This window comes from Gobius niger, assembly GCF_951799975.1.
Source record: "Gobius niger genome assembly, chromosome: 2".
NCBI lineage: Eukaryota > Metazoa > Chordata > Actinopteri > Gobiiformes > Gobiidae > Gobius > Gobius niger.
In genome coordinates, this window is record NC_136853.1 from 24,955,523 (window position 1) to 24,974,027 (window position 18,505).

Sequence of the window (18,505 nt, forward strand, 5' to 3'; positions counted from 1 at the left end):
GTTTTCTTACAGGAAGTAAAATATTGAAACAATGTTCTGCACTGACGGCCTCTGAGCCTGCTGCATAAACGCGTGGTGGTTGTCATTTTTCAGGTAAACACGGGGTTCCGAAAGTCAAAGGAAAACATTTCATACTTTTACTTTTATAATCAAGCTTTTTTTTGTTGCTCTGCCCAATCACGTCAGATCTTGGAAGCAAAGCAGGGCCTGGTTGGTACTCGAATGGGAGACCGTTTGGGAACATCAGGAAGCCTGAGTGAATGTAGTGAGTGAGTGAGTGGTTGGTGGTGATTGGAGGAGCAAATTGGCAGCCTCGCTTCCATCAGTCAACCCCAGGGCAGCCGTGGCTACAATAGTATTCTGTGTGAATGAATAATGCAATGTAAAGCATTTTGACTTTCTAGAAAAGGCTGTATATAACCCTTGCATTATCATTATTATTAAAAGTCTTTTTTGTCCTACATGCAGAGCAGTCGAATGAGCAATAGCCGTGTGTTGTTCCCTTCACCCGGGTTTCTGAGCATTATCAGCACGGATGTACTGTACATCCTCCAAATGAAATGACTTGTTGATGGCTGCCCAGCCCACAGCGCACACTCTGCCTGATCAACAGCAGAGCACAGCGATAACAAAATTAAGTCCCTGCTCGTTTGTACCACACACAGTTCCAAACATCTGCTCATGTGTGCACTGCTGTTAATTTGTGATCTTGTCAAGCACAGCTTCCCCTGCACCAGGAATGCTAAAACACTCTTCACATATCAAAGAGCAGCCTCGCTCTCAGGTGAAGCTGGGAGAATTTGCAAGGAAGTAACCCTGGCATAGAACAGCCTCTATATTTAAACCAAGAGGATGACTACCACCCCCCTCCTGCCAATCTTTTCTTTATTAGAGTTTTTAAACATTATACAAAAATAAATACAATTAAATAAATAAATAAATAAAAAAGGGAGGGGGGTCAGGCCATTTTTCTACTCTATATTCACACATGTGCTTGCTTGAATTTGTCGAGGTACTTCAGAAACAGATCCCATATCAAACGAAAACCATCTACCTTCCCTTTCAGTTCAGATTTTTTTCCAATTGAATATGCTTCATTACATCATGTACCAAATGAATATAGGTCGGAGGGTTTCTTTTTATTCCAATTTAGTATTATCGGTCTTCTGGCACTGAGACAAACAAGATTAGCGGTTACTGGGGGAACTCCAAAAAGTGCAAGCACAGGGTCAGGACGTGACAGTATTCCACAAATATGAGACATCCATGTTAACATTTTAGTCCAATAAACTGTTTTGTTAGAACAGTTCAAGAAAGTGTGAGCGAGTGAAGCCTGTTCCTGGTCGCACAAGCTGTGTTCACCCCATGGAACATTTTGGAAAGCTGTACTTTGGAGAGGTGTAGCCTGTGCAAAGCTTTGAATTAAAGCAGCCCATGACGATGAGTGGACCTTGTCTTGAGCCTTACATATTATAGAATTTGACCCTTTTTTTTCAATGAATGGTAAATCTGCCCAATCCACTTATTTTTTAGTCTACAATGGTCTTTCTCCTATATAGAAAACCAATATCTGTACCCAGTTCCTCTAAGTGGGAAAGAACATCGCCTCATTAAGGCCTTTGCAGTTCCAAGAAATGATGGTAACATTATTTTGTGACGTCTATGCTAGTCAGCGTAAAATAACACCATTCATGACCAGACCCCCCGGGGACAGTAAGCAGTAAGGGGAAGAGGCAGGGACAGGGGCGGGAGGAAAAAAAAGAACAAAAAGAAACAAAAACAGACACAAACGCAGACTATTTTTTGAACGTTCAAAAATATCACCGTCTACATCCGACAGCTTTATGAACAGCTTTATTGTATGTTGCCAACTGTCACAGATGAAAAGAGGCTTGGGGGCAGCAAATGAGAGTGAACCGAGCCCTGACGTGAAAGCTTTGTGATGAGAGGACAATCTATTTTTAGCTCTGGGCAGCAAAGGGTGGGGGCCAGCAGCGCGGTGATGGGGAGGGGGGCAGCAGCAGGATACCAGTAAGGCTAGTGAGGTGTGAAGGATAAGGTTAATGATTTAGTGATGATGCTAATCTAAGTTTTTACTCTTCTGAATGTCTTATACAATGTGATAAGAGTGGTTCAGGAGATACATTTACGACCAAAAATTAACCCTTTATTGACAACTGGAGCCACCTTCCTAATAAATAGAGAGGAGAGACTTGATGAGATAACTTGTGGCCGTGCTGCACCTGATTTAACATTTGGAATGATGTGTATAACAGTATAGGGGCCACAAATTTTGTTATGCAAATGAGAGAATGCTATGAGTAAATAATGCACAAATGACTGTACTGCTACACCACTTCACATGCTACTCGTACTACTGCTACTTGCACGAGCCGCCTTTGGGCCACCCCTGTGCAAAAACACTGGACACGTTCCCGGAGATAAGGTATTGTTAGACTAGAAGTGCTGAATAAATGCAAAGCAAACGAGACCATATCCCTCTGTCAGACATGACCTCTGGAGCAGCTGGGACCATGATCCTGCCTGTTCAAGATGCACATGAATCTAAATTTAAAACAAAGGCATGCCAAGTGAAAAGGCCAAGCCTATGTTAAACGTGTCCTGTGGGCATGTTGTTCCATAAGAGAGGGTTGCAGCATATGTGCATGCATGTGTAACAGAGTGAGACGGAGAAAGTGGCAGACTGTGAACTGTCGTGCTGGTCTATTTGTGGCGCACGCTTTTCTGGTTTGACACTCCGAGCCTGTGGGTGTATGGTGGTTTGTTTAGTGACAATACAGTTTAACACAAGTGCTACTCATTCACTACAGCCTCCTATCACGTCGCCTTGACTGTGACGCCTTGATCAGTGGTCTGGAATTCCTCTGTTTACGCAGCTAAAAATAGATTTCACACACAGCTATGACGTAGCATCTTGTGACAAGCCTTCCATCCATCTTTCGCTCGCCTCCTCTTTCCAGAATGAGCAGTTGCCGTTATTGATATGCATTTCTCAACCTCCTGTCTCTCAACTCAAACACTGTGCGTCTTAACTGCAAACACAGACGGTGGAAGTCATGAGATGGTTGATATGGGCAAATCGTGGAGCTTAAGTAGGAGGTACACTAGATGTGCGATGTGCAGACAAGGGCAGAGCACAAGGGGGGGAGGGATGCAGAGGAGGAAGCAAAGCCTGCGAGGAGCCAGTACAGGGGGAAGCAGCAATCAATACTATGACTCATTCTTTTCTGCAGTGGATACTTCCGAACAGCATTCATTAAAGCAAACCTAATCATTTTGGTCATATAATCTGATCTTGTAGGCAACATAATTTTCTTTCCAGAACTCGCATATTAAATTCATGCACAATGAAGCTTCGACAGAGGAAACAGGCCTATTACAAAAAATGTCCAGTTATCGCCTGTATCACCGGACGTAATATGATATTAATTACAAAAAACAAAAAGTAACTACAAACTGAGGGTTGAGAAATTCGTGTAACTATTAGGGCTGAGACATCATGTATCACAACAACACATAAGGGGCCAACACGATGCGTATGGCAAAACATTACATATGCAAGAAGGATTCCCCAAATTATAAACCAAATGTTAATCAGTCTCACATGTTTGGTTTGTCTAAACCAGACTGTTTGGTTTAGACCAGTCAGCATCAAACTGAAATACTGAAATCATACTTTGAGCCCTAAACATTCATTGTGTCTGAAACTGAGTTAAGGTGATTGACATCCATTTTATATGGTGCTTGACAGCCCAAATGCATGTTGTGCAGTGATGCTCGCTCTCATCCTGGCAGAATTCTTATTAATATTAACAAAAGCGAAGAGAGATGGTCCCTGATCACCTTGAGGCTCTCTCACTAGAACCTAAAAAATCAAGTATAAGTCATGGACTCAGACCTAAAGTTTGACAGTCTTCCTAAAAAAACAAGACTAATCCATGCCATCGTCTCCAGCGGGTTAGACTACTGTAACGGCCTGCTCACTTGCCTTTCAAAACAAGCTGTTGGACAGCTGCAATAAATACAAAATGCCACTGCTCAAGTCCTGACCAGAGCATTGAGCTGCTTCTCAGGACCTGCCTTACTCGTTGGAGGTATTTGGCCACAGCCGATTTCCTTGTCACCTCTTCGAGGTTGCCATTTGCTTGTGGGATTCCAAGGTACTTGTAACTGTCCTTAATGTCTGCTATTGTTCCTTCTGGGAGTGAGACCCCTTCTGTGTGGACTAACTTCCCTCTCTTAGTCACCATCCGACCACACTTCTCTAGTCCGAATGACATCCCAATGTCTGCACTGTATATCCGGGTGGTCTGGATCAGTGAGTCGATGTCTCGCTCATTCTTAGCGTACAGCTTGATGTCATCCATGTAGAGGAGGCGACTGATGGTGGCCCCGTTCCTGAGTCGGCATCCATAGCCAGTCTTGTTGATTATTTGGCTGAGGGGGTTCAGGCCTATGCAGAACAGCAGTGGGGACAAGGCGTCTCCTTGGTATATGCCACATTTGATGGAGACTTGTGCAAGTGACTTGCCATTGGCTTTAAGGGTGGTTTTCCACAACCTCATCGAGGTTGCAATGCAGGCTCTTCAAGTCCTGTTGATGTTGTTTAGCTCCAAGAGGGTCACCCAGGCCAGTTCTATAGCTTCTCTAATCAGCACAACAGTTTTCAGCAGGGCATAATTGCACAAGGGTTTTCTAATCATCAATTACCCTTCAACACAATTAGCTAACACAGTGTACCATTAGAACACTGGAGGGTTGCCTGAAATGCACCTCTGCATCTATGCAGGTATCCCATTAAAAACCACTACATTAACAATGTGTAGACCGTATTTCTCATAGATTTAATGAGCTTTTCTTCAAAAGTAAGGAAATGTTAAGTGACCCCAAAGTTATGTACAGTAGCATTATATATATATATATATATATATATATATATATATATATATACATAAATGATCCAAATAAATCAATTCATGCCGTAGGTGTGACGTGTCGTTTACATTCTATCATCATCAGCCTGCCAGTCTTACTTACACTGGTAATAATAATAACTCACACCGCTTGTATATTCCGTTATTGTAGCGTTAACAGTGTATTTTAGCGCCGTATGTTCAGACAGATCACTACGGCGCTTACGGACTGAGGGCAGTAGATGACCGCACATTATATAACAGGCAACAGCCCGTTAGCCTAAAACAGTGATCTGCATCAGCTAGTTTAGTCCCGGACTCTCAGATTAATGCTGACAGACCCAGTGGCTCTAACGCTGGCGCTGACTCACCTGCATCGGCGCGGGCAGAGTGTATCCGTGGTCTTCCTCCTTCCTGTTATCTAGCGTTTACGGGGGATACGGGCCGTCAATTAAACAGCCACAACATTACATTATTGGAAACCTTGGAGAGAAGACGACAGTCACAGTGTTTTCCGATGGTCGCATGATACAAATGGCAGACGCAGACCCTCCACGCGCACCGCGTTCCTCCAGCTAGTTCTGCCAAACACCGCGCGACATCGCTCCCCTCTGTCAATCTAGGAGACCATCCAGTGTCACGGTCGTCGGTAAAGTGCCGGTGTCTGGTCCATGATGACATAAATAAGGTACGAGATCCGTGGATGTACAGTAGCGCCCCCTATTGGAAGTCTGTCGCAATCAAGAGCGACGCTCGAAACCTCAGAGACAGTCGGCACGATCAGGACTTGTCCCTCTGGTTTTAAGCGTCTTTAATGGTTGCAGGCCGTATAACCAGGTTGCGTTCACGTTATATCATTAATGTCGTCATTTCGGTTGGAGGGCAGGGTATCTACATGCAACTTCTACGGGGGAGAGACACACAGTTGTTGAAAGAAGTCTCCAAAAAGAAAGTGTACAAATGGTTAACCAGATTACACCTGATGACACGTTAAAGTCCTTTGTACTGAGCAACATAACACCCATGTTTCTGACGATTGCACCACTTGAGGAGTCCACAATGAGAGGAAAAAATGACCTTTTGGTAATAATGTGCTGACATAGAAAACATTGAACTTCATGTCAGCATTTGTTTAATTTGCATTGTGCCAGTAATTACAGATAATACCCATTATCCAAGTTGGATGGTTTAGTTGCCACCATAGAAACTAGAGCTCTGCACCTCTCCTTTAAACAGGCTGTTCAGCATGTGGTGATGTCAGGTAAATATAACCCATTCATAGACTTCCTTTGATATCACGCAATAGGGCTGGGCGATATGGGCTAAAAGTCATATCCCGATATATTTAGGTTGAATATCGATACGATATATATGCCGATATTTTTTTCCACAAAGTGAGAGCTGTGAAATGAAATGTTAAGTCAAAGTCAAAGCCAAATACAATAATAATATATAAAATGTAAACATAAACATTGTATAACAAAGCTCCGTAAGTTGCACATTTAAATAAAAATTGCCTAAAAAATAAAAATAGGGCAATCCTTTTCTGAGGGCAGCGTTTATATATAGAGATAACAAAATAAAGTGCTCAGTTTAAGATAAACCTTTTAAAAATTTGCATGAAATTACCTGCTTCTTTTTGGTAACTTAATAGCATATCTGAATTTGAAATATCTCGATATATTTCTTTTAAAAATATATCGATATATCGCCCAGCCCTATTACGCAATAGCCTGTACAGTCAATTCTGTCCCTCCAAACTGCACAGAGCCACTTTTTGAACATTTTTATAATGTTTGTGTTAAAGTTGTGTGAAAGAAATTAATCAAAACACAATAGTAGACAATACATTAACTTTTAATGTTTCCGCAACAGCAGTAGGCTTACATACGCTTTATTGAAGTACATCTAATTCATCTGACAAAAGAAGCAGAGCAGTCCATGCACAAGCATCGGGAACACGTGCTGCTTGTGGATTTAAGCACAAAAGTAAAATGTACATGGAATGTACTGAAGAACTGATGTCATTTGTACAATAAAAAAGTAAACAATGGACCTCAAAAGTGACAAAACCTATTAACAAATATGGCAATGGTTCTTTAAATTAAAGGCATGAAATTTACAGTGGAAAAATAAACAGGACAAGTTTTTACCATGGAATATATCAAATTGATATTACAAGTGTATAGTATAATATTATAATACAATCTGGAGCAATAATAAAATATATTTAAAAAATATATATGTATTTTAGATATAGAAAAATATCCCAGAGCAAAAAGCATGGGCTTACTGTACAAATTGACATTCAGGTCTGGAAAAAAATCAATCATCAATTACATCCAGAATATAATTTGGAAAAAGATGCTGCTATAAATTGGCAGAAGACCGAAGGACATGAAATCTCTTCAGGGTCATGCGTAGGGATCCCAGATCCTGGTTGAGTCTTTCCAAACGCTTCTCTAAGGCCACCTAAGAAGTTAAGAAGAGCTTCTATTGGCAATAGTGGTCACAGACAAACACAAAGAACATTTGTATTCTAAACTTACCTCATCCAATCTTGTCTGTAAACTCACTCTGCTCCCTGTTCCAGGCATCCGGCTCAGTGCTGCCTCAATCTGCCCAAAACAAATTCTTGAATGATTATATCTTGAGTTTATAGCTTTTAAATATAATTACTGTGTGTAGATTCAATTATTTACTTTCGATTTATAAAATGCATGTTTAAATTAAATGATATTGAAGTAAATACCTGCAGTTTCTCCTGTGTGAGCTCATCAAACAGCCGCTCTGCATCAGACAGAGACTGCAGTCGATCCAAATGAGACAGTCCTATATCCTCATCCCGCTCATCCCAGTCCAGCTGGGGATTAACATCACGGGGCTGCACATCACTTGTAGAATCTGAAGTATGCTGCTCCGCTAATAATCACAATCAAATCAAGAGTCAATCAAAGCAACATTTTTTGTTTGTAAACTATTATGAGTTCATGTTTTACCATCTTGATCAGTTGTTGTGAAGTGAAGCCTTTTTCTTGGGCTGCTGCAGCAGAAAAAGGTAACAAACAGCATTGCAGAATAAGCAGTAGTTCTGTAGTAGCCAGTTTTTTGTGATCATGTTTAAACATTTAGATATTTCATCAAAATATAGCATTAAGAACCAACAGTTGCTATAAAATTATTTTGCAATTGTGGATGAATCAGTATTAAAGCATACATTTCATACTGTATCGGGGGAATGTACCTTTAAAGAGCAACAAACCCCAAATCATTTTTTTTTTGCAGATAAGTTATGTATGAATGAGTATCTAATAGTGTTGCCTACCTGTCTCGCAACCATTTTGACAGTTTAGTGCATATTTGTTTAAATCTTGTGTTTGTGCCAAAAACCGCCTGTGGCGCCTTCTGTGTTAAAGTCTACAGCGTTTGAATTTCGCGGCTGCCGTGTGTGGTTTGGTCTTAAGATTTTGCTTCATTACCTGTCAGTCAGCTCTGCTCCTCAGCTCCTCCCACACAGGGCCCTGGCCCCGCCTCCAGTGAGGGGGGAGCAGGGGAGAGGGCTGTTTACCTCCGAGCGAAGGCTCGTTAGTATTTGAGCATCATTTCTCCTCTGCTTTTGCAGTAACTTTCTTTAACACAGGCGGTGCCACTGCTGCTGGAGTTTTACATGACAAATGTGTTTTATTGGGGAGAACTGGCCTGCAGAATAATGTTTATACACTGCTTTTATGTGACACGTTTTGTGCACTTTACTGTAAAACAATAAAAATAAAGCTTTGTAAGACATAATAATCAAATCTCTATACCTCACACATTCTCTGCTGAGGACACAGAGATACATTTCACATGCTTACGTAGCTTATGTTGCTTAATTCTGAAAGTAGTCAGTCAGAGCAGTTATGTTCGGTCCCTCAGCTGCGATGCTAACACGGGTTTAGCGCAATGCTAAGCCACTAGCTTTGTAGAATTACAGCGGAATCAGCCTGAACCCAGCGCCCCAACGCAGTCTCAGGCACATGGCCGCTACGCGCCACGATGCCTCTCTTGTGTGGAGAGAGTGCTGTAGAGTTGTCCCAGTGGCACACCCGTCAAGATATTTTCTAGCACCCCCAAGACGAGTCAAAATGCTCATAAAAAGGGGAAACCACCATAACCCTCACGGCTCTTACAGCAATTATAAGGACACTGATCAATAAATATTCTCACCTGTGGTGAAAATGCTCCTCTCTGGGCATTAAGTGACCAAAAGCAGTAGAGAAGTTCTCACTAGGACAGCGTTTTGGACTGGATTTTGCAGACACGGGCATAAGTAGGGTTTCTCTTTTTGCTAGAAGAAAAATAAATCATAATTTCAAGCTCTCACTGTTGGCTTTAGGAATGCTGGGAGACAATAGTACATACAGGGCGTAGTAGGGGGCATGTTTCTTTGGGCTGGAGGAGGCAATGACGACGACCTGTGACTCTCTGGAGACAGGCTTCTCTGAAGGGCTCCAACTCTGCTTTTTTCAGCTCTTCTCAAAGGCCTCGATAAATCCTGAGGAATGTCTCTGTTTTGTATTGGCACTTTCAGTCTCTGCTCAACAAACCCAAAAGTGGCCTTTGAATTGTCAACCCCTGTATAAAGAACAGTGGAGATTTTTATGTCAATATAGATATAAATAAAAATTAAACTGCAGCTGTTCACAAAAAACATACAAATAAGGAACAGACTGTCGCTATTTAGTCTTTAGCAAAAAGCAAATTACTATAAATTTACAGTACTTGCATACTTTTCTCAAGTACACTTCAACCATTGACTCCAATGAAGAATAAACAATGATTTTGATGCATTTGCACTGAAAACTTAAACAAGTGACATCATTCTTACAAGGGGCTCGACTTTGAGTCGCTCGGGTCTCCTCCAGCTCAACGATGGCTCTCATCATGGGAGTCATAACACACGAGCCTTGTCTCCAAGAAACTTCCTTCGGTCTGCAGCTCTGCTCTTGAAACCTCGACTGAGACAGTTCACGATCTGCGCTACTTCAGATAAAAAAAATATTGTGTTTAAAGTCATAGTCTGTAAGATTGCAAAGTGAAATTTGAAAGTAAACAAGTCTTCCCTCCCCTCCTGATTGGACCAGAAAGCCACTCTAAGTTTGCAAAATGAGGAGCCTGGGAATCTGATTAGTTGCCGAAATCAGCAAAAGGAGGGACTTTAGAAAAAATATTCTTATTCATTATTACTCATTGCAGGCCCAGGCAGTCAATTAGACGCAATCTATGAAATTAGTAAAACATTTAAACTTTAAACAGACTATCACTTCAATTCGAAACATTGATAAAAAATACATGATGGAAGTTTTTGCAAAAAAAAACAAAAGTTTTGTGACCAGTAACTAGGTTTTTAAAGATCAAAATACTTACTTCCAGCTTTCAGTAATTGCATCTTCAATAGGACGTTCACGTCCAGTCAATATATTGCTGAATTTATTAGATGGAGATTTTATCGGTTTGTTGGTTTGAATGAGTGATGCGGCATCATTATTCTGTTCACTTGGGGAATGGGAAAAAGTACGAGTCACATCAGGTACAGCATTCCCTTTAGTTGGTGACAGGAGCAAATCAGGATGGTGGTAAAGGCTGCAAACACGTAGAAAACGTCAGTGGCATATTATGAACAAGGAACATAAAGTCACTACAATATTGCTGGCTTACATACCCAGCTCCAGAGGGTTGGATGTTGTGTGACACACGAATTCTAGCCTGATTCTCATGTTCTAGTTGTTTTACTTGTGACTCCATCTTAGAAATGTTTCTGGTTAAATGACAAAAACAAAATGTTCTAAATAGGTTTGTTCAGGTTATTTCTTACATGTATAAAGACATGCAGTCGGAGCCACTGCCTTATCAATCATTGGGTAATCTAAAACGTACTTCTTTAGTTCAGAGATCTGGTCAAGGGCATCAACAAGCTTGTTCTCAGTTGAGGCCAGGTTACCCTTTGCATTTCGACAGAGAAGCAGAAATCACATAACTTTCAATGACCTCTTATAATTATATAAAAAATAATAAGACAAAGTAGTACCTTCAGACCCTCATGCGCTTTCATCAGAGAGTCATATTCTCCCAGTAGCTAAGGGATGTAAGAATATTTGAAAGACATTATTTGTTGCAAAATGGCCAACAAATGTACTCAGTTGAAAAAATATTATCTTTATGTGGCCTTGACACTTACATCTTGAAGCATCTTGTACTCCCTGTCCCTCTTTGCTTCCTTTTCTTCTGCCTCTCTTTCTGCCTTCTGTGCCGCCTCTTCCAGTTGCTGTATTCGAATCTTTAGACGGACTACTAATGTGTCTTTCTCTTTGGCCGAGTGTTTGCTTTCCTCCAGTCGCTTCGACAAAGACTTCACTGTGGCACCGGCAACAGCATATCGCTCAGACCATTCAGTCTGCGGAGACAAGGTAACAGTGGAAGGTAAAAATAATATAAGGAGTTACAGTGGTATGCAAAAGTATGGGCACCCCTTTAACTTTTTAACATAAATATATTTAATTGAAATCTGATATCAAAAACACACATTAAGTGACTCACAATTGTGAAGTGAAATGAAATGTATTCTTTTTTTTAAAGTGTGATGTGCAAAAGTATAGGCTCCCTTTCCTTTTAGTGCAAACCATTACCTTTAGAAGTTGCCTGATGAGTTCTGAATGATCACATGTTGACCCAATGACTAAATAGAGTCTACCTGTCTGTAATCTAATGTCGTTCAAATACAGCTGCTCTGTGGCCAGAAGCCTCCATGTGGCTTCTTATGGTTTTCTTTAAAAAATAAAAATGCCAGTGCAGTTCATCCAGGGTCATCATAGGCTTCTTGGTAACAGCTCTGGTCAGTGCTGTCCTTGTTCAGTCAGTAAGTTTAGGAGGACGGCCGGGTCTCGGTAGGTTTGCAGTGATGCCAGACTCTTTCCATTCCTGGATGGTGTATTTAACTGTACTTTGAGAGCTGTTCAAAGCTTTGGAAAAAAAAATTATAGCCTAACCCAGCTTTATACTTCTCAATATCTTTATCCCGGACCTGTCTGGTGTGTTCTTGGACTTCATGATGCTTCTGCTCCACAATAGTCTTTTCACAGAGCAGCTGAATTTGAACTGACATTAGGTTACACACAGGTAGACTCTATTTAGTCATTGGGTCGACATGTGATCATTCAGAAATCATCAGGCAACTTCTGAAAGCAATTGGTTGCACTAAAAGGAAAGTGGGCCTTTTGTACATCACACTTTTCAGTTCTTTATTTATATAAAAAAATCAAAATCATGTATAAATTTAAATTTCACTTCACGATTGTGTGTCACTTAGTGTATATGTTTCACATAAAATTTCAATTACGTAAATATATTTATGCTTATGGTCCATAGTGTGGCAAAATGTGGAAACATTACAGGGGGACCCAACCTTTAGCATACCACTGTATATGGCAATAAACAATGTGAAACTGTAAACATTTACCATTTTTTTCTCAAGGGAATTGTTATTTGCTTCAAGTTCTTGAATGCGACTTGTTGCATCAGTTAAAGCCTTCTCCAAATGCTTGCATCTATCAAAGTTTAGAGTATAATACATAATATACAAAGCACAGTTCAAGTGTCAGGGTGTAATGTAAAAACAAACCTTTCTGTGAGAGCACGATTGCTTTTTTCAATATCCTTGGGAAGATCTTTGAGTTGAAGTTTGTCAACAAGATTTTGGATCTCAGATTCATAATAGGATTTAAGATCTGCCACATGTCTGGAGTGTTTCTCTCTCAAGTTCTGTCTTAGTCTACAGAGACAGAAAAGGTAAGAAACACAAAATATTACATACGATGCTGGTTAAGCGGCTACACTCTAAACAGAGTGGACTAAACAGTATCTAGAAATCAGATCTACAATTATACACAGCCTTGTAGGAACCGAATAATAACGGGCGATAGTGTAATACATTTGGCAATTTTCAAAATGTAATAAGCTGAAAACGCAAAAACAGTCCAATAACGTGATAATGATTTGCAGCCCAGTAATGTAATACTGTATGTTAGTTTTTGAAAATAAAGTCAGATGATGATGTGTTATTATATTATTGGCTGAATTTATTACATTTGTGAATAATTTTTATCTCGTCATGCAGGTAATAACCAGCCAATAGTGCAATAATGATCGTTATTCCGTTAATGGCACAACGTGCTATTACGTTATCGGCCATCATAGGTTCATCTGTTCCTACAGTCGCTACACTCACAATGAAAGGATGACAGGATCCTCAAGAGAAGCAGACCCCTCTGTCTGGGGAGTGTTGGGATAGTTTTGAGACCACCCCTGTTCCTTCTCCAGATACGGTTGGTGATGAGAGATATTGTGCTTGGCAGTGAGAGGAAGAGCACCCCATTGGTCTTGCACCTTTAAAGTTGAATGTCGAGCTGCAGAAACACTAGAGGCATCTGAGAGACAGTCTGTATCCCCAGGATTATGACTGCTTTCCACCATGCTGTCAGGGGTTATGGGAGTTTCAGCTCTGTGGCCGAAGTGAGAAGGTGTGGAAAAAGAAGGGCTGCTGAAGTGAGAGGGTGACGTGAAACCAGAGGTATGATCCGATTGCCGTGTGGTAACAGGGTCCAAGGAAAAAGCCTAAGGCACAAAAATGTTGTGAGAATCGTCACATGAAACAAGGTGGAATTTCAACATACACATGGGAGTGGAGATATAGAGCTGGATTTAAAAGAACCATCTCTGTCTACCTGTTTGCAATCTTGCTTGTTACAGTAAATCTCTTTCAGTGACAGTTGATGAGGTATCTGAAGAGGAAATGACAAAAACTTTGTCTTCAACTTTGCACACACCAAAAATATAAATACTATTAAAAGGTCAGTTTGAAACCACTCTAAACCAACCATTTTGATTTAAAAAAATCTTAAAATCGCATAGCCTGGCATAGCATGGCAAAGCCATACTTCCCGCAGAAGTCTGGTGCCACTGCACATCAAACTTAGAGTAAGCCTCTTAGACAAGCAATGCAGCTACGCTAAATAAAAAACACAAGTAAGTGATGTGATAAATCTCATGTGGTCCCACTTACAAAACTCATGGACTCTTCTTTTAAATGTGGCACACCACTGTCAAAGCTGTCAGGCAGGGGGTGATATAGATCATTCTCATGCAGACGCCAATAGGTCAGACCTTAGAGTACGAAAATAAAATGTAAGTGAAGAACATCCTGCCACTGAATTGCACATTTTTGGTTTGATCAACATTTCAAGAAAATGCTATGCGGTGTTGTGGATCAATAGGTTACCTGAGGTCTCAGATATCAGACTATCACTCCTCCTTAGAACATACGAGTTAAATAAAGGTCCTCCTGGCTGATGCTAATATACAAAGATAATGTTTTAGCACAAATGGAAAAGTCAGGGCAGTATAAAGTGCCATAATACAACTGCTCCAGTCGGGATGAGCTTTTCACTTGAATACCTGGTCAAGAGAATCTGTGCTCTTCACTTGAATTGGCTGGTGAGATTCAACATGTTTTTTATGGAGTGCCTCATTTTCTGTAAGCTTCACTGACAATGGCATCGTCTTGGTTTTTTTAGGCCTTAATTTATTCCTCTGCACCCAGGATGTAAGTTGCTGGTTAGTGCTAAAATCAGACAAAATTCAAATACAATTTTAGGACAAACCACAAACCTATAGAATTTGCACATTTCAACACTCATACCTAAGAGGTATCTGCTGGTTGCTTTGTTGGGTCACTCTTTCAAGTCCAGGTTCTTTTGCGCTTGAATTTTTCGGCTGGCTTTTGATGACACTTGGGTTTTCGTCTGCAGAGTTTAGGAACAAGGGCAGTTTCTTCCGACATTCACTGACCTTATCTTCCTGGGCAGACTTATGAGTAACAAAACCACTCTCCCACGTGCACATGGTCCCATAGCCACTACTGAGCACTGTCGTGTCTTGTGCCTCCATTCCACTAACTTTCACACTATCGTTATCACTGGTGCAGTGAGTACTGATCGTAGAGATATCACAGCCCTCTGCAACATTTGCTTTAGATAAGTCTTTCTGAGGCTGAACATTGGTCTGGCGGTTTTGGATTTGAACAAGAGCCTTGATTTCATCCTGAATTAACTGAAACACAGAAAAGTTGTATAATTATACAGAAATATATGATTGCATTTTTCTCATTTTCCATTGTGAGTTCACCTGAACATGGCACTGGTATTGTTCTTGTTGAGCAAGTATTTGCTCTTGGTATTGCTTTTCAACTAGTTGAAAGAGATGCAACCATCGACCCTGTTGTGAACATAGGATTGCATTTAGAACTAGTTTGCCAATCTAGCATAAAATAAAATACAAACATCAATGAATAGAGCTTGGAGTAGAGCAACACTAAACTATACTTTAGTGTTGCTAAAGTATAGCAACACTAAAGTATAGTTTGTTGTAGGATAGCCTCTTTGCTATCCTACAACAAAGAGGCAATGAGAATTTAAAAACAAACAAAAAACAACAACAAAAACATAGCAGTTTTTTGTCAGAGCACCTCACAATCCTTCCAGAGTTCAGGGTTTGTCTCTCCGCTGCTTCGTATTTCTTGAACCAAGGCTCTTAATGTCTCAATAGAACTTGGATTAATAAAAGGTAGATTCTTCCCATGTTCAAACACATCAGGTCTCAGGCAGATGTCCCTGTATTACAGTAAAACAATGAAAAATCAATTGCATATTGCATTGCTGTGGCAAAGTAGTTACCACTCCTAATTCACAGCAAAAATATCCTCACCAACTGTTGTTTGAAAGAGTGATTTTCCCATAGTTACAATAACAAAATCTGAAGTTCGATATATTGAGGCGATAAACGATATTATTGAAGAGCTTTTGAGGCCACAGAAACTAACTCTCTTTGCTCATATTTGAATTACCTAATCTGCAAACTCAGAGGGTGAAGACAAACCTAATCAATCAACTTTTTCCCCGTAGATCAAATCGCCTGCAAAACAGCTTCACTATAACGAGAGACAGTGGCTGGGCAGTATTCGCTTCTCTCAGCTCACTGGCAGTGTGCTCGTACGGCACTCACCGTGAGGCAGCCCAGGGCACTCGACTCTGGAGTACGGACGGAGTATTTCCAGCCTTTTCTCAGTTATGAAATGTGTGTATGTGTAGAAGCAGGACTTACATCTGTATCACTAAATGTGTGAGCACTATGTGCGTGATTCAGGGCAACAAAAACAAGTCTTTTTTCTGCAAAAATCATGATCAGATGTATAAAACTCTAAGGATTATGCACCGGATACCAGAGCACACCTCAACATTGATATATAGTTTATAATTGCATTACCTGATCTCTTGTGCAGATGTGATGTCCACGGGTCTGTACTGCACAGTCCCTCCTGTTGTTTGGGAGGCTGTCTGTTTGTCCTCCGAGACAGAAAGCCCAGAGGTAGATTTTCCTTCAGACGACACCAAAGAGGTCTCACTCTCTTTACCTCCGTCCCCATCAACACTGGCATGGCAGTGGCTCAAAGCCACCGAACTGGACACATCTTCTGAGATACTATCATCAGTGGACATGATTATGCCACCATACAGAGAAGGCCTGTTGAAGAGCTAAAAAAAAAAGAGAGAGAGGAAATAATAGAACACTAACTACAGCTGCATATTTATTACTACAAATTTAAATGTAAAGTGGTACAAGTATAATTTTTGACGGGGTGGGTTGGTCACAGGGAGGGTTTGGTCCTGGAGTGTTTTTGAGCTAATACGAGGCTATGCTCATGGTCACAGAGTGTGATGTCATTGACTGTTAATGGATACTAGAAAGGTGCCAGAAAGGTGAGTAAACCAAAGTTTAAAAAAAAAACATACCAACTTCTGTACTTTTGTTTGTCAAGTGCGAGTCAGCTTTCACACTGAAGAACTGCCACTGAAGGTGGTCTGTTATTGTGGATCTTTTAAATCCAGAGACTTTTGTTCTCATTTTAGGCACCCCTCTACTCCATCTACTGTTTCCTTTATATCTTAGTGGTGGTATGGTTTACTATGTGAAGGTTTTATGTTTCAATAATATTCTAACTTTTACCAAATAAGCAATTCCACAAAATGTCATAGATAAACGTTAGTGTCTACCCTCCAGAATAGTGACCCAACCCTCCCCGTGTTGGGTGAAATCAACACAATAATTAAAATTGGTCTTTCTGTTACTAATGAATATTAAAACCTCATGATTTGGATAGATCTACATTGCTCTAGAGAGTGTGCATGCTTATTGTCTCTCCCCTACTGCACGTGTTGTAGTTGTTTATCATGTATACAACCGCTAGTATGAAAGAATGTAAACAGACTGATGAGATCATTATTTGAATGGTAACTATATCATCAAAGCTGTATCATTTGGTAACGATAATTTGCTGACCCATAGTACACCACAATCAGAGCCCCCTACAGAACAGAACCCCTCATCTCTAACGGGCCCCAGACTGAGCCCCTAACATGCGAAGCTAATAAACAAAGCTTTAGTGTTGACAATGCCACACGATGTTATCCAACTAAGTTAGCTAGCTTAGGTTTCTAGCCATGGAAATAAAGGCCCTATCATGGTAATAGTTATTGTTGCATTGAAGTGAACAACTGTTTTAACCGTGTGCTTAAAAATAACGATTTCACTAAAAATGAACCTACCCGTTGACTGGTTTCTCTGTGACATCCATATTTCTCTCATGCATAAAGTTGCTATCGGCTGCAGCACTGCAGAACAGAGCTCTTCCGTATACAGCCTGTTCGACGGAGGCGGGTGCTCGAGGACACTCTGCGCTGTGATTGGATAAGAGCTCTGAGGCTCCACTCGGGGCCGGAAGTAAAAATGGGTGAACATGGCACCTTTACTTTCCATCCTGGTGGCCTCTAAGACGCCCCAGAATCTATTTCATTTCAGGATTTTTAGGGTTTTCTGGATGTAATGTATACGTAACCACGGAGACAGATCCGTCAACAGTGAAAACCTACCAGGAACCCTAAAAAAACTACTTTTATCGAAAGGAAAAGCGCCATGTTAACCACCTATACAGTTAATTTATGCACCTCTTAAGTTTACGTGTAAGTGCACTGCATTCCAAATTATTATGCAAATGCTATTTCTAAATTCTAAATTGTCAACTCAAATGACAGTCAGCATAATTTCAAAAGTCTTTAACTGTTAGAGGATCATTTGAATGTGATTGAAAAAAACTTAAAAACAAAAAAAAAAGCTTCCAAACTTCCAGTATTTTTCAAGAATAAATGTAGTAGACAACTCAAATGCACTGTTCAGAATTATTATGCACAGCAGAGTTTCAATAGATGTTATAGGTTGTAAAGAACTGAAAATGATCATTTGTTGAATTCGCAGCATTAGGAGGTCATCTATAAATCAAAAGTTATTTCAATCAAAAACACATTAACAGGTTAAGTTACATTATAACATAGGACCCTCATTTGATAGCAGCTTCAAAATTCTTACATCCATTAAACTTGTGGGTTTTTGGAGAGTTTCTGCTTGGATTTCTTTGCTGGATGTCA

General features: G+C 40.4%; 2 protein-coding genes across 3 annotated transcripts in view; both read right to left on the minus strand.

Moving 5' to 3' along the window:
- The window catches only part of LOC306959732 (membrane-associated phosphatidylinositol transfer protein 2-like), a 31,808-nt gene extending 26,435 nt beyond the window's left edge, over positions 1 to 5,373 (minus strand). The window contains exon 1 of one of the 2 annotated variants that reach the window (XM_079551917.1): positions 5,306 to 5,373. The gene's annotated coding sequence lies outside the window, so the exon portion shown is untranslated. The remainder of the gene's footprint in view (positions 1 to 5,305) is intronic. The other variant, XM_079551919.1, reaches the window with a different exon arrangement.
- Positions 5,374 to 6,773: 1,400 nt separating this feature from the next.
- On the minus strand, positions 6,774 to 17,729 carry mphosph9 (M-phase phosphoprotein 9). Its single transcript, XM_079552592.1, has 24 exons — positions 17,630 to 17,729; positions 16,290 to 16,558; positions 15,493 to 15,637; positions 15,153 to 15,242; positions 14,668 to 15,077; positions 14,424 to 14,589; positions 14,248 to 14,320; positions 14,032 to 14,132; positions 13,694 to 13,750; positions 13,198 to 13,583; positions 12,592 to 12,741; positions 12,430 to 12,517; positions 11,152 to 11,367; positions 11,002 to 11,049; positions 10,851 to 10,915; positions 10,636 to 10,731; positions 10,341 to 10,556; positions 9,802 to 9,956; positions 9,336 to 9,548; positions 9,141 to 9,261; positions 7,934 to 7,974; positions 7,687 to 7,856; positions 7,484 to 7,552; positions 6,774 to 7,406 (listed from the first exon to the last, which is right to left on the minus strand). Exons 2-24 carry the CDS (start codon positions 16,520 to 16,522, stop codon positions 7,305 to 7,307), a joined length of 3,411 nt encoding a protein of 1,136 aa, XP_079408718.1. The 5' UTR covers positions 16,523 to 16,558; positions 17,630 to 17,729; the 3' UTR covers positions 6,774 to 7,304.
- Positions 17,730 to 18,505: the final 776 nt, after the last annotated feature.